The sequence below is a fragment of the Mastomys coucha genome, unplaced genomic scaffold (genome assembly GCF_008632895.1).
Source record: "Mastomys coucha isolate ucsf_1 unplaced genomic scaffold, UCSF_Mcou_1 pScaffold11, whole genome shotgun sequence".
NCBI lineage: Eukaryota > Metazoa > Chordata > Mammalia > Rodentia > Muridae > Mastomys > Mastomys coucha.
In genome coordinates, this window is record NW_022196893.1 from 13,095,283 (window position 1) to 13,110,125 (window position 14,843).

Here is a 14,843-nt window from a genome sequence, read left to right on the forward strand (position 1 = left end):
TACTCTGAATTTGTTTGGGTGGAAAGGTAGCTAAGTTAGCAGAGTTGGAGAGGGGGAGTCGGACTGCCAGCCAGGGCTTTCTGTGTATCTGCAATTGAACCTAAGTTGACTTAAGATGCCTTTATTTTGAAAATTAACGCTCAGATTTTATTCTTACAATTCCCATACTCAAAATGGTTTACCTAGTGTTCCTTGTGCAATGCACGCACTATGTATAAACTGACAGTTTTGACATGATTGCTTCAACATACAGAATGTTTTAGGGAAAGGTTTTTTTTTATTATTGTAAATATAAAGGAGAGAAGAGCCGGAGGCACCTGGAAGAGTCCAGAGCAGAAAAAAAAAAACAACAACAAAAAACAACAAAACAAAAGCAGTAGGAAGATCGTGGGGGTGCAGGGGTGGGGGGCAGTAGTGCAAAAGGGAAAGGCCAAAATAAGCAGGGTTATAGAAATAGTTTGGGGGAAGGGGGGCCCATGAGCTGGAGAAGTTTAAGGGAGAGGAGGGCCAGGATGCCAACAATGCCCCCCCCCACACCCTGAGACAGGGTTTCTCTGTATAGCCCTGGCTGTCCTCAAACTCTGTAGGCTGGCCTTGAACTCAGAAATCTGCCTGCCTCTGCCTCCCAAGTGCTGGGATTATAGGCATGCGCCACCACCGCCCAGCCGCCATGGGCTTTGAAATGTATCACAGGTACTTGTGACACCAGCTTTGGTATAGAAACTACAGAGGGCCATTTGTCTCTTCTGTCAGTGGTAAGGGAAATGGCTCTTTTGGTAGAGGGAACTGGCAGAACCCACAAGGCTACATACATCCTGCCTTTGTCCAATCAGGAGCAAGCATACATCCTGTTGCACTTGCTGCCTACATGTATCCTGCTTACGTGTGATCAAGCACATCCTGGGCAATTGAGGCAAGCAAGCTTGTTTACAGAAGCGAAAAATGGTGGCCTGCCATCTTACTTGAACAACTGCCCCCAGCATTCTGGGAAGTTTTCTGCCCTTGGGCAAGTGTTGCTTACAGGTTAGAGGCATTTTTATTGTATAGATCTAAGTAATTTCAGTAAGAGTCACACAGTCTGTTGAGAGGGTGACATTGTAGCGAATACTGGAAAGACAAGGTGAAGAAGCTGGCCATGCAGACATTTGGAGAGAGTTGTTCTCGTAGATCAACAGCTAGCTCAGAGTAATAGCTATGGCAGTAGAAGGTGGCTTACGTCTTAGGTACCTGTATTACATCTAAAACCCCAAATATTGGGGTGGGGGTATGAGCACAATCCTGTTTCTCAAAGAAGGGAAATATATCAGCTCTTGGCAGGCCAAGGTGGAAGGTGGCAAATTTGAGCCTAGCCTCAATTTTAGGCTATATTTAGAGACCATGTCTCAAAACAGTAACAATACAAACCTCCTAATGCAACAATTAAACCAAAAACTGAAAAAAAGTCCCCGACCTCTGTGAGATCATGTGAACTCACTAGAGAGCCGCATCCAATAAACCTGGATTTACATACATTTGGCTTAAATTGGCTCATTTTATGGGCAGAGCTGACCTATCAAAAACGGCTAGAACAGAAATGAAGTGTTCTGGTGAGAATTCACAAATAAACTAAGCACCACAAGGGGAAAGTCATCTGATTTGTTTAAATGCCAGTATAACCAGTGGGGACAGGAGAGACTACTTAGTGGTAGGGAGGTCTTGCTAAGCAAACATAAGGACCAGAGTTCAAATCTAAGCACCCACATGAAAGCCAGGCAGAGTTGCTGTAACCCCAGAACAGAGGGCAGCAGAGACAGGAGGATGACTGCCAGCCCAGTAGAAAAGAGTGAGCGCCAGGTTCAGTGAGAGACCCTGCCTCAAAGGTACAAGGCAGAGTGATAAAGACAGCCAATACTGCCTTCTGGCCTCAGAGCCTGTGCGCAAGCAAGTGTACTTGTACACACACACATGCACACACATACATACACACACACACACATGCACACACACACACACACGCACACACACATACACATGCACACAAGTGCACACACATACACACACATGCACACACATACACATATACACATACACACACATGCACATACACATACACATATGTACACATACACATGCACACACACACACATGTAACCACTGAGACTAAAAGGTAAAGAGAAAACAAAAGGTAAACTGAGCAGAAGTCACAAATGGTGTGGGGCACATATGAGTACCAGGAAGAAAGAGACCGTCACAGAATGACAGACAGGGCATCTTTCAGGAATTCCTACCTCAGGACAAGGATCAGAGGACAAACTGCTTGAACCTCCAGAGACAGAGCAGGATGGAGCAGCTAAAATTCCACACTCAGTGAGATTATCCTTGAAATAAAGGAGAATGCAACACGACTTTGTCTTTGGTAGAGCCTTTGGGGGATTGGCAGCTTTCTCTGGTGATACAACTGCTAGACTGGGAAGATGTGGAGGCCTCAGCAGCAAAGCTCGCCATCTAACATGATGTGTTTGTTTTAAATATCAGCTTGCCATGGCCTGGAGTCATCAGGTCACTTAGCCTCAACTGAGGGATTGTTTACATTCAACTTGACCTGTGGGGCTTGTCTGTGGGGATGTTAGGCCGGTTGCCTCAATTCCTATGGGAAAACCCAACCCAGATTTGGGCAGTACTTTCTGGGGACAGTCCAGATAGAAAAGGACTGAGATGGAAGGTTATTGGCTTTCCCTAGCGCTGCTAAGTTAATTTACTGTCGATGAATCCTTTGATATCAGTATCAGCTTTTCTAGGCTTTTACTAGAGATAGGGGTGGCTCTCCAGGAACCTTCCAGGGCCTTCCAAACCGGACTGGACTGCCTAGGCATTCAGCCTCACGGACAGGGTTGTCAGCCTCTGGGATATGTGACGACCATTGTTGGAGTATGCTTGTCGAGGTACCCGGCTTTGAGAATTATGGGTTCTTAACATCTCAGGTGTGAGACAGCTTCTACTGAGACCATTTTAACCACATTTTCTAGAACAATTTAATAGATCCTTTGAAAACACACACACACACACACACACACACACACACACACACACACACAGGCTGTGTTCCTCTAGAGAACCCACACAAGAGGTGGTCAAGGTTCAAAGTGTGTTCTAAGATTTCTACACCTTACTGTAGACTCAAGGACCTCAAAAACCTGAAGGTGGAGTACAGATCTAGAAATGGATCAACACAAGGCCTGCAGCTCAAATGCCCCTGCATTTAAGGTGTAAGAAGGACCAAACAGCCTGCTCTGCCACCAGCATTGTGAATGACAAAGAACCAGAGCTACTGAGTAAAACAGGTGTCCTACACCCTAAGCTGACTAAAGACGCGGGGCTTGGGAGTCGGAACGAATACTCGGTGGTCCAGAGTCCACCATTCCTTGACTGTCGCTTCCCTTAGGCAGAGGAAGGGGCAGTAAACCCCAGGAGAGAAAGTGCCCCCAAACCTGTGAACTTAGTGGGGAAATTTGAATCTCTTCTGCTGCCAGAATGGGAGATAAAGAAAGTGGGGTGGAGCTGGGGACAAGGGGCACTGCCAGAGGAGCTTATACTGTGGGTCTCAGCATATTGCTGCAACATCTCACCAAGTAGCCACTGACTCACCAGTGCCAGGCTTGCCAGGGATGGCCCCCTGTTGGGAGGCAAGCCTGGCATTTCCAGGAAGTAGAAAATGCAGGAAAAATTTTTGTTTTGTTTTGTTGTGGTTTTTCGAGACAGGGTTTCTCTGCATAGCCTTGGCTGTCCTGGAACTCACTCTGTAGACCAGGCTGGCGTTGAACTCAGAAATCTGCCTGCCTCTGCCTCCCAAGTGCTGGGATTAAAGGCGTGCGCCACCACTGCCCTGCGGAAAAAAATATTTTAAAAAAAGCAATTGGGTCCAAAGGTCACTGTGGAAAAATGATGGGCCAGAAAGATGCTACACATCTTGTATGTGGGATAAGACTCATAGCCAGCATCTGGCTACTGCCATCCAGAGTCCCGCGATGAGCCCCTTACCCCTGCCACAGGTCATAGTACCACTGGTTGATTAGAGAACAGTTTTTTTTTTTAAAAAAACAAAAAACAAAACAGCTTTATTATCGACCTAAGGGAGCTAAGGTCTCCGATCCATCCCTCACTCCCCAGGGTACCAACTGTAAAGGCCTTCTCAAGTAGGAAGGTCAATCACATGATTCTGAGAATTCCTGGCAAGGAGTCAGGTCTCTACTCTTAATTTAAAAAAATTCCAAATCCTGATTTCTGAGTCAGCAAAGTCAGAGGCTGGAGTCCGAGGGCATCAGGCCCCTGCCTGCGGGGGCTTGGGAGACTGGCTGAGCTGGGTGGGGGCAGAGCAGAGGCTGGAATCCGAGGGCATCAGGCCCTGCCTGCGGGAGCTTGGGAAGCTGGCTGAGCTGGTCAGCAAGGCTGGCTGAGCTGGGTGGGGGCAGAGCAGAGGCTAGAAGGCCGCAGGAAACTCTCCCAAGAGTTCCAAGTTTCCAAGAGGGCCCCTGCTTCAGCTGGGCATGGCATGGAACCTGGCCCCTCAAATGCACTTTGGGCATGATGGAGGTCACATCGCCAAGCAGCCTGGGGAGGACAGAGCCCTGCCATGTCTTCGGCACGCCAAGGCTCCGTGGTCCAGGCTCAGTGGGGCTGCCATAGCCGGTCATTCTTGGGTCCTCACAAGTGGGACATCATGGATATCCCCAGGCCTTTGATGGGATATAGGTACCACATCACAACGCCTGAAGGATTGATGATCACAGTGAAGTTGACTTCAGTCTGGAGGCCACTGATGACATCCCCTGTCAAGACGTTCTGGCCCTGTATTGCGGAGGGATACATCCTTATCAAGGCTAGCTACACACACACACACACACACACACACACACACACACACACACAGCCCTACCCCCGCCACTGGAGAAGGCTATATTCAGCCTATCTGAGCAAGGCCTCTAGACCCCATACTTACTAACAAGGCTGACAAACATTCAAGCAGAAAAGAAACAAACCAAAAGCCCCACCCCATGGAAAATGTAAGCACAAAGGCAGCAAAATCTGACCAGTGAGTGCGGACCAGCTTGGGAGGTCAAGGGTCACTCATAACCCAGCAGCTCATTCCACACAGCTCAAAACAACAGTATCAGAGAACTACAGCACCACCCACAGCCCTTGTTGCCTCCAGCTGCCCAACCCCCACCCCAGGCACCACCTAGGGCCTTTAGGCATGGGGGTTGGGGGGAGAACACCATGTGTGAAGCAGAGCCACCTGGATGCCAAGAGGGCCGGGCCAGGCACTGCAGGTGGCAGGGCACTCACCTCATACACTCTGTCTTTGGGGTAATTCAGTTCCAAGAGGGAGCAATGGAAGTGGAAAGGCATGTCCGTCCTGCGGCTGAAGAAGACCAGGGCGCTGGCGTCGTTCGACAGGTACCTCTTGAACACTTCGATATGGGATTCGCTCTAGGCATAAAAGATACGCGACACTCACTAGCTGGAGTCTCATGTTCAGCCTGGCCCTGACACTCCTGCCTTCTCTACCACCCTGCCAGCTCTCTTTCAGCCAACCTCAGCCCACAGCTCCGTCACAGAGACCGGAGGAGATGGGACATCACAGTCACCTAGCACTTATACTCCTACACTTTTCTCTCCCTTCCTTCCTGACTCAGCAGGTGCTGACACTCTGTGCCAGCCCCCCCACCCCCCACCTCAGGATGTCAAGAGGGACAGACCCAATGACCTGAGGGCACACTGCACGAGAACTGCTAAGGTTGTCCCAGGGCTGCTAAGAGGGGACAAGGGACAGTGCTGGGGAGGGTATGCAGCTGGCTTCAAGCACAGAGTTTCGCTGTCCAGAGCATTCCTCAGGCCCAGCTCCACCATTGGCCATGAGGAAGGGATTAGTTATCTCCTTGAGACATCAGTAATTCCAAAGTGCCTTCTAGCGTTTTCATTTGGGGGTAAGATTTATTATTATACTCATGTGTATGAGTATTTTGCCTGTATATGCGTCATTAACTACTAATATGTGTGTGTGTGTGTGTGTGTGTGTGTGTGTGTGTGCATGCAGGCGCACACACATCAGAAAACAACAACTTGTGGCATTTGGTTCCCTCCTTCTACCTTGTAGGTCTCACCAGGCCACCAGTTTCACAGCTTTACCAGCTGAGCCATCTTGCTGGTCCTCAACCTATACCTTCTATAGCATGTCATACTTCTTTTCATTAAGAGGCAAGGATTTATGTACAGAACAAAGGCGTTGGAGTGACACTGTTGAGTTCAAGTATAAATGTGTGGTTTTGGGAAAACTGCCTAGATTCTGGAAGTTCCAATTTCAGTAAAACAGAGTTACTGAGAAAACGCGGGCAGAGTGCCCAGCCCTCAATGATGCTCAGTGAACAGATGCTTGTGGTAGCAACAGTATACAGTAGTCTTTGGCTAAAGCATCCTTGAAACTCTGGAGGAGAGCACCCATTTTCTGTAGGACATCACATGCCTCTGGCTGCTGTGACTGGCCAATCCTCTATGCTCCTGTCATGTGCCCCCACCCTGACTCCCAGGAACCGTCCTGCTCTGACCCAGGCAAGAAGCCAGCAGCTCCCAAGCAAGCAGAAGCGAGACCTGGCCCCAGCTCCGCTGCTCTCAAGGGAGCCCAGTCCCTCAGCCTTCTCATCTCCTCATCCCCATCCCAGTACCTTGAGGATCCTGCGTCCCTGGACGCCTAAGGGGTCCTGATTGATTTTGATCATGAGTGGATTCTGAAGAATGTCTATATTCTGGGGGGAGATGGTACGCAGGTCCGTGGACATGAAGAGGGGAGCTGCCAGCACTGTCCACAGGGCCATCTGCGCCTGGGATTCATCGAAGCTTAGGCCAAAGTTCCCAATGAGCAGCTGGGGACAGAGGAAAGGAGCAGTCAGGGCTGGCCTCCTCCCGCAGGTGGGCATCAGGGCCATTGTCAAACATGTGGCCAAGGCAGGCTTGGCTTGGCACAGCCAAGGTTCCTGGGCCAGCAAGCCACACCCCATTTAGCATCAGCTGCCCCAAACCCTGGGGAAGAGTGGGGGTGATGGGACAGGATCCTGGGGCCAGCAAGTTTGTGAGTTAGGAGATGCAGGTTAATAAATACAAGGGCCTGTTCTGGACTAGAGGGCATTCAGGGTTAGCCTGAGCAACTCAGTGAGATGTCTCTCAAAAGTAGAAAACATAAAAAGAGTGGGTGTATAGTCTAGTGTAGGGTGCTTGCTTAGAGTGTGTAGAGACTGGATTCAACCTCAGTACAGGGAGAAAAAAACAATGAAACAACAAAAACAAACAAACAAAAAAATAAAAAAAAAATCAAACCAACCAACCAAACAAAAACCAAAGGAAAGGCTGGCTGGGCTCTGTGGCTCCTGCCTATAATTCTAGAACTTCAAAGGAAGAAGAGGATCAGGCAGGCATTCAAGGCCAAACTTGGCTACATAAAGTCTCTACTAAATGAGACTGTCTCAAGAATAAACATAAAAACGCACATCTTTCACCCCAGCACTTGAGGGGTAGAGGCAGGTGGATCTTCATGAGTTCAAGGGCAGCATGGTCTATAAAGCCAACCAGGGCTATACATATGTCTCAAACAGAACAACATAAAACAAACAAAAGAAAGAAAGAGAGAGGGGAGGAGGGAAAGAGAGGAATGAAAGGAAGAAATGCTAGAGAGAAGTGGTTAGAAACCAATCTTAGAGAGCTCCTGTAACTGCCACTGGCCACTCTGTGCCACTCCTGGATGGACCACAGCAATTCCTGGCACTCGCCACCTTTTGTCACAGCCACAGCTGCAAAGACAATAGGGATTCCTGACTGTAAGCAACCAAGCACTCCATAGCCAACATGTACATCATTATGGCTGATGGCACAGAAGATATTAAAGGGGGCTGGAGAGATGGCTCAGTGGTTAAGAGCACCGATTGCTCTTCCAGAGGTCCTGAGTTCAATTCCCAGCAACTACATGGTGGCTCAGAACCATCTGTAATGGGATACAATGCTCTCTTCTGGTGTGTCTGAAGACAGAGACAGCGTACTCATATACATAAAATGAATAATTCTTAAAAAAAAAAAAAGATATCCAGGCTGGCTAGGATTCCATAACAACATAGTGAGAGATTAAGGGTGAGTGGAGAGGGAGGGAGAGGGAGAGGGAGAGGGAGAGAGAAAGAACAAGTCAGGTTTGGATCAGGAGCTCTAAAGCAGGTGAGTGAGGTCTACACACACACACACACACACACACACACACACACACACAAACACACACACACACCCTGGGTGTCATTCATGGTGATGCTTGCTGACTAAATGAGCTGATAATCACAGGAGTATCTGTGCAAGCCCGCAGGGCTATGATTGAGATCCAAGGACTAAAAGCAGGATGGAGGGCCAGCACGCTAGTGGAGGGGGTGGGACAGGGCTGGGGTGCTTTGTGAGGTGAGAGAGTAGAGCATGAGACGAGCCAGAGCAGAGACAGGAAGGGACACAGGCAAGCTGCATGGATGCCACAGACGGGCTTTCAGAGCTCTTTAAGAGACATCAGAATGACCTGGGGAAGTGCTTAACAATGGGTAGTCAGTCCCAAACTCTGCTTTTGAACATTCTGATGTGAAAGAAGGGGCAGGGCGGAGCTTAGAAGACCCCAACACACCCAGTCCAGGGACACCCTAAAACAGTGGTCCCTGACCTGTGGATCAAGACCCCAATGGGGGTCACATATCAGGTATTTACATTACAATTCATAACAGGAGCAAAATTAGTTATGAGGAAGCAGTAAAATAATTGTATGGTGTGTGTGTGGAGGGGGGAGGGTCACCACAGCGTGAGGAACTGTGTTAAAGGGCTGTAGCAATAGGAAGGTTAAGAATCGCTGCCTTGGGAGAAAGAGAAGCATGGGATGGCACACTGTAAGGGTTGCAGGGATGCAATGGATGATTGGGCTAGAGACCCCCTCTCCTTCCAGGCTGGTACCATGTCTGGGTCATTCCAGCGCCCAGGACCCGCCACTGGCTGCAGTATGTCCTGGTGTTTCACAAACCAGTCCAGAATGGACATCACACTCTTCCAGGAGTCCTGGATGTCTTTGTAGTTGCGCCAGAGATTGCAGATGCTGGCAATCTCAGTGTAGTTCACCTGAATGACAGAAATGGCAGGAGCTAGCACCGGTCACCTTGCTGCTCAAGGGGCCACCTACCAGCTGGGGAGGCTAACAGTTGGAGACTTGGTATGAGGCAGAGAACAGGTTCTCATGGTGTGTAGTCAGGGAAGGTGGCTCCACTCTGGGAATGACCAGTTCTTCTCTCCATATAGGGGAGGGGACCATCCCCATCGCCGCCCCCACCATGTGTCACATACATGTCATACACTCCCATTTCTTCAGTGACCATGCCACCACCTGCCTCCTTTAGGTTTGGATGTTTGAGCCCTTCTGAGGATATGCATGGCTTCAGCAGCCTTCTGGCGCACATGGAACCAACCACCCAGGGATTCTGACCACTTGCCTGCCTTGGATGCAACCCCAATAGCCTACCTGAGAAGCTGGCAGAGGCAATGGCTCAGTAATCAGGTCTCTAGACACCTATACCTGGCTATGTTGGCTGTCTATGATCAGAGCGACGCTAGCTGTGGTGGCAGCCTCCCAGAGGCCTGGCACAAAGGAGGTGAGGGAGCCTAGGAGTGGGAAGCCGTAGCAGGCAGAATGGCTTACCTTGGGGGGTAGGCCCCCTTCATAGGCTGGCCAGCTGCAAGAAAAGGCAATGGGACGGCCTGTGGCGTTCAGGGCAGCAGCCATCTTGGGATACCCTGCAGAAACCCCAATTTGGTGACTGAACAGGCACTAGGAAGAGCCTCCCTGTACCTAAAGGCTTACTTCCTGGGTGCCAAGCCTTAGGAGGCAGCTATCGTGCCATAGCTTTAGAAGGGCCTGGGAGCTGTAAGCAGGGGTGAGGACTTTGGGAGAACTGCCACCACTGTGTGTAGACAGAGCTCCACAGCTGCCGATCTCTCTCTCTCTCTGACCCAGCCAGATGTGAACTCACCCTCTGCACGTTCTTTGGGAGTGGAGAAACAGCCATCCAGCTTCAGCATGTCCACCTTCCACTCTGCGAAGGTTTTGGCATCCAGCTCCACTTTGTCTAGGGTGGTACCAGGGTAACCCATGCAGGTCATTTTGCCCATGTCCTCATAGATGCCCAGCTTCAGACCCAAAGAATGAGCCTGTGGGGGTTGAAGAGACATGGCTCAAGTGAGACCCTTTTCACAGGCACCTCTGACAGAGCCCATTAAAACCTTCAGTGGCTCCCAGGGCTGGGGATGTAAATGAACTGGCAGAGGGCTTGCCTAACATGTGAAAAGCTCTGGGTTCCATCCCCATGCACTGCATAAACTGTGTATGGTGGCATGTAGACGTTTTTGTTTGCTTGAGACAGGGCCTCTCTATGTAACCCTGGCTATCCTGGAACTCTCTATGTAGACCAGGCTGGCCTCCAACTCACGTAGATCTGCCTGTCTTGAAGCACAGGATTAAACACATGCATCACCATACCCAGGTAGCACCAGAAGTTTAAGGTTATCTTCAGCTATAGAGTGTTGGAGGTCATCCTGGGCTACACAAGACCCTGTCTCAATAAAAAAGAAGAAACTCTTTGTGGCTCCCACTGACCAACCGATAGGTTCCAGCTGGCTGGTTTCTGCCATCAGTGGCTACTTTTTCTCCAGCGATCTCTTGCCTGGAGGCCTTTGCTACTGTTTTAGAGGGACTGTTCTTTTTGCTAAGACCCATTTCCTGCTCTCACCTCATTAGGATAGTATGTGTTCATTTTTCAGTTTCTGCCACCATGCTGAGTTCTCAAAGTAGACTGTGCTAAGGAGTCCCAGGCCTACACAGTAAGGGGCAGGGCTGGAGTGGGACTTACGTAGTCAGCCAGGAAGGCAATCCCATGAGGAAAGCGCTTGGGATCAGGAATCAGGCGGCCTGAGGAGTCACGCCCACCAATCCAGCAGTCATCGATGTTGAGGTATACATAGCCCAGGTCCCGCCATCCATCCTGAGCCAGTCTGTCAGCCATTTCCATAAAGAGCCGTTCACTAGCAAGAGACAGGAGGGTGGTGCTGCTCAGTAGCCCAGGCTGTCCCTCATTCCTGCTCTTTCCCTCTGCTCTGAATTCTGGCTATAAAAACCAAGCCTCTGCTGTCAGCTGAGGCTGGGACAAGATAACAAGTGTAAATGACCTTCCAGGATTAGGGTAGGGTGAAAGAGGTGGCCTGGCCTCCAGGCCAAAGGGCAGGACTAGGCCAAGGGAAGCATGTGGGGCCTGTCTGGCCTTTTATCTTCTTTCAGTTACTTCAGAAGCCAAGTACATCCACTGAGGCCCCAAGTACACCCACTGAGGTCATGGGGCTAGGTGTCAGCTACACCTCAAATCATTCTAACCCTGCTTTTTTTTTTTTTTTTTTTTTTTTTTTTTTTTGCTGATGAGTGTCTTTCACCCACTTGACCCACTGACCCCATTTTGTGGCCCTGGGTATGCAGATCTTACTCACCTGATGCAGTTCTTTGGGTCCTCCTCGCAGTTGATGTTACAGCGGAAACGTTCCCAGGCCAGCCAGCCCATGGGTGGTGTCCGCAGGAGCCCATTCTCCAGCATCAGTACCTGAGCCACCAGGGCCAGTAAGAGCACTGGGTGGGGGTTGGGGGGGGAGGTGGATGGTGACTTGTATGTGACTCCTACAGCCTCCCTAGTCATCACTTCAACCCCTCCAGTCCTCCAGCCATCGACAGGCACAGCCCGGTAGGGTCAGAGGTGCCTCAGCCTGTGAGTGCAGTCTGAGGGGGAGGTACATGGGGCAAGGTATTTAAAATGCTGTGGCTCCACACTGGGAACCAACAGAATTGACCTCTGCAGCCATGCCCTTGATATAAGAGAGACCAGATCCCCTCTTACCTCCCTCCTCAGAAGCAGCAGTGCATTGGATAGACTCTGGGCTTCTGAGGCCTTGGAGTTTTTGCTCTCCACCTCAGAAAGCCTCAGAAGGGGTTGGATTTCAGTTTCCTTATGTATAAATTACCATAGCCACATGACAGGGCTGCTAAGGCAGGCCAGTATTGGGTAAGATAGTACCTTTACACTGGAGCGGGGCTGAGAAAGGGAGTGGCCTCTTTGGAGGGGAACCGATTCTGGGGTGTGGAGCATCTCCTTGATTTTCCTGGCCCAGCTCCAAGGAGAGGAACATTTCTCCCCACATACCCACATCAAAAAAGAGGAGGGTTAGGGTTTCCTTGCCGCAGTCCTCCCCTGAAAGCCACCCAGGTAGGTGAGGGTACCTGTCTTCTGCAACATTGCCCTGGAGTCAAATCTCAGGACGCAGTCGAACCTGCTCTTAGCAGCTTGATATGGTGAACTCTGGAAGATAACAGATGTTATGTGTCCCACCAGGCATCGTGGGATCCACCTTTAATCCCAGCACTCGGGAGGTAGAAGCAGGAGGAACTCTTTAAGTTCTGGGGCAGCCTGGTCCATATAGCAAGTTTCAGGCCAGCCAGGGCTACTAGGTAGAGAGACCTTGTCACCGAAAATAAACAAAACAGTTAGGGATTCCACTTTCGGTCCCAAATCGCTTTCATTACCATCATTCCTTCGCCACCCATTACTTCCAGGAATCTAAGCTCTTCTTTTAGAACTACAAGTAGTCTAGGACTTTTTGCCCAAGACTGGTTGTGACTGGTTCTAGGAATACCAGGAAGAAGGAAGGCTATAGGCCCTGCCCGGTTCCAGATCCCCATGTGGGTTCAGATTCTCGGTTCTTAAACATCGCAGACCCAGGGTCCCCCTTGATTCTTACCCTCACCTTCGCTCAGTCCGCGATGCGCTTAAGCCGTGAAAGCCCCCGCCGCGACCGCACGTACCTATAGCGACCCGGGAGGCGGAATGTCACAGGACAACCCTTCCTGAGCAACCAATCAGAATCCCCTAGCAACGCCGTGCCCTCCTTCTATGCCCCGGCTCCCAGCCTCCATAAGCTCCGCCCATCTTAGGGCGCGCTCCGCGCGCTCCCGAGGCGCGCTCTCGTGGGGAGTCCGGTTGACGTCCTCCTTGCTCTGCCCCAAAGGGCGCGGGTGGTGGCCCGCACTGCCCGCGCTCAGTAGTAAGTTAGCTGTGCAGTCAATTTCTACAGAGGGCGCAACCTCGCTATTAACCGCTCGAAAATGGTAGTGAAAGAGGCTGGGTGGGATTTCAGCCCTCGAAAGGTCAGGAGGCTGCCCCCCTCCACCTGACACCCAAGGGTCTGTTCTCCCACCCACTCCCCAAATGTATTTATTCATTACTTATTCATAAGTTGAACATAGGCTAGGTGCCACACGCTATTTCTGGATGCCTTCAAGCGGATGGTAATCATAGCCGTCCCCCATCTGAATCTGTGCCATCTTTCTCCTCTCAGGTAATAGCAAAACCTACTTCTCCGTCGGTCTTTCCCCTCAGCCTTCACATGCAATTTTCCAAAAATCCTGGGATCTCTGCCTTTAACTTCCACCCCTCACCCCACCCAGCAAGGCTGGGCTCATCACAGATTGCCAGGATGATCCAGAGACGCTCCTCCAGGGCCTCCTCTTTCCACCTTACTTTTCCACATCAGCCCACGCGAGCCTGAGAACACAGCCCTGTGGGCTGGTAAGATGGCTCAGTGGTTAAGAGCACTCATTGCTCTCGCAGGGCCCTGGGGTTCCTCCAGACTCACATGGTGGCTTACCATCACCCCTACTCCAGTTCCAGGGGATCTGATGCCCACTTCTGAACTCTTGAGGCCACCAGGCATCCCACGGTGCACACACGTGCAGGTAAACGCTCACACACTTAACCTAAAACCCAACCCAGCTCTGGTCACGCCTCTCTCAAGTCTCTGCGACGACTGGAGAAATGGTGTTTCTAAACCTCACCCTCTACCTTTTGACCTTAGTCCCCGCCCGCGGCCTTCCTCCTCACTGACTTCCTTGTGGCCCCTCAGACACAGCTTTGGACCAGCTGTACCCTTTGCCTAGAACGCACTCCTAGATAATGGGCATAGCCGACACCCTCATTTCCTTTAATTATATGTCCAAGTGAGGTCTACTCTGCCCATTCTATTTAAAAACGGTAAGCTCCCCCCTCCCCCTTCAGGAAACCCATGCTCTATCCCCTCCCCGACCCCCCCCCCCGCCGCCCCGCGATCTTCACCTTGTAACACATTTACGCTAGCGGATACTATTAGTTGAAGAAAAGTTAGTAAACACCACCACCAACAACAACAACCACCTCACTCCCCTCAAAAAAAAAAAAAAATCCAGTAAAACTCAGAATGTAGGGTATGCTTGTCTCACATTGTGAGGTCAGGGAGGGGACCTCAGAGCCGACAGCTGAGACCTAAATGTCAAGGAGCTCTAAGTGGGGGTAGGGTGAGAGAGAAGGTCCGCCTGGGCTTCAGGAACTGCAAAACAAGGCTTGAGGTGGGAACCCACAAAGCCCTTGGGCAGACATTTGAACGCACTTGCCTTCAGGGCCACGACGGGGAATCCTGGTCTCCTTCCTGTCTTAGTGCTTTCCTCTCAGCCTTCCCTGCAAGCCTAAGGACAGACTCCAGGTAGAGCTTCAGTGGACTGCAGACCCGCATTGGCGGGTGATAGAAGCCGAAATGGCCAATCTCTAGAGGCAGAGATGGGGCTAAGCCAAAGACTTGGTTGAGAACCTTGGTAGGGTTTTGCAGGCTGTGTAGGAGCTCGCCTTGGGAAGCGCCCTATCCGATGATTTAGCTGGTCTGGCTCTGCGCGCGCGGGAGGGCGGGGG

General features: G+C 50.7%; 2 protein-coding genes across 6 annotated transcripts in view; one reads left to right on the forward strand and one right to left on the reverse strand.

The window, feature by feature from the left end:
• Positions 1–4,044: 4,044 nt before the first annotated feature.
• On the reverse strand, positions 4,045–13,914 carry Naga (alpha-N-acetylgalactosaminidase). Of its 5 annotated transcripts, none has more exons than XM_031350482.1 (11): positions 13,774–13,914; positions 12,874–12,931; positions 12,350–12,428; positions 11,569–11,704; positions 10,941–11,112; positions 10,065–10,242; positions 9,734–9,828; positions 8,998–9,159; positions 6,699–6,896; positions 5,323–5,466; positions 4,045–4,824 (listed from the first exon to the last, which is right to left on the reverse strand). In XM_031350482.1, the coding sequence occupies exons 3-11, from the start codon at positions 12,363–12,365 to the stop codon at positions 4,681–4,683; spliced, it is 1,245 nt and encodes a 414-aa protein (XP_031206342.1). In that variant the 5' UTR covers positions 12,366–12,428; positions 12,874–12,931; positions 13,774–13,914; the 3' UTR covers positions 4,045–4,680. The 5 variants fall into 5 exon arrangements, with proteins under 5 accessions (XP_031206342.1, XP_031206332.1, XP_031206324.1 ...); XM_031350472.1 differs by having other exon boundaries at positions 12,868–12,931; XM_031350464.1 differs by lacking the exon at positions 13,774–13,914 and having other exon boundaries at positions 12,874–12,998.
• Positions 13,915–14,381: 467 nt separating this feature from the next.
• The window catches only part of Pheta2 (PH domain containing endocytic trafficking adaptor 2), a 5,187-nt gene continuing 4,725 nt past the window's right edge, over positions 14,382–14,843 (forward strand). Inside the window, exon 1 of the transcript XR_004113076.1 lies at positions 14,382–14,640. The gene's annotated coding sequence lies outside the window, so the exon portion shown is untranslated. The remainder of the gene's footprint in view (positions 14,641–14,843) is intronic.

Bases quoted from the DNA above. Each gene is read 5' to 3' on its own strand.
- Naga (XM_031350455.1), bottom strand. From the start codon at position 12,270: ATGTGGGGAGAAATGTTCCTCTCCTTGGAGCTGGGCCAGGAAAATCAA. The intron at 11,113-11,568 runs GTGAGTAAGATC...GTCTCTTGCTAG, and splicing joins GACCCAAAGAACTGCATCAG to TGAACGGCTCTTTATGGAAA. The intron at 5,467-6,698 runs GTACTGGGATGG...TTTTATGCCTAG, and splicing joins AGGGACGCAGGATCCTCAAG to AGCGAATCCCATATCGAAGT.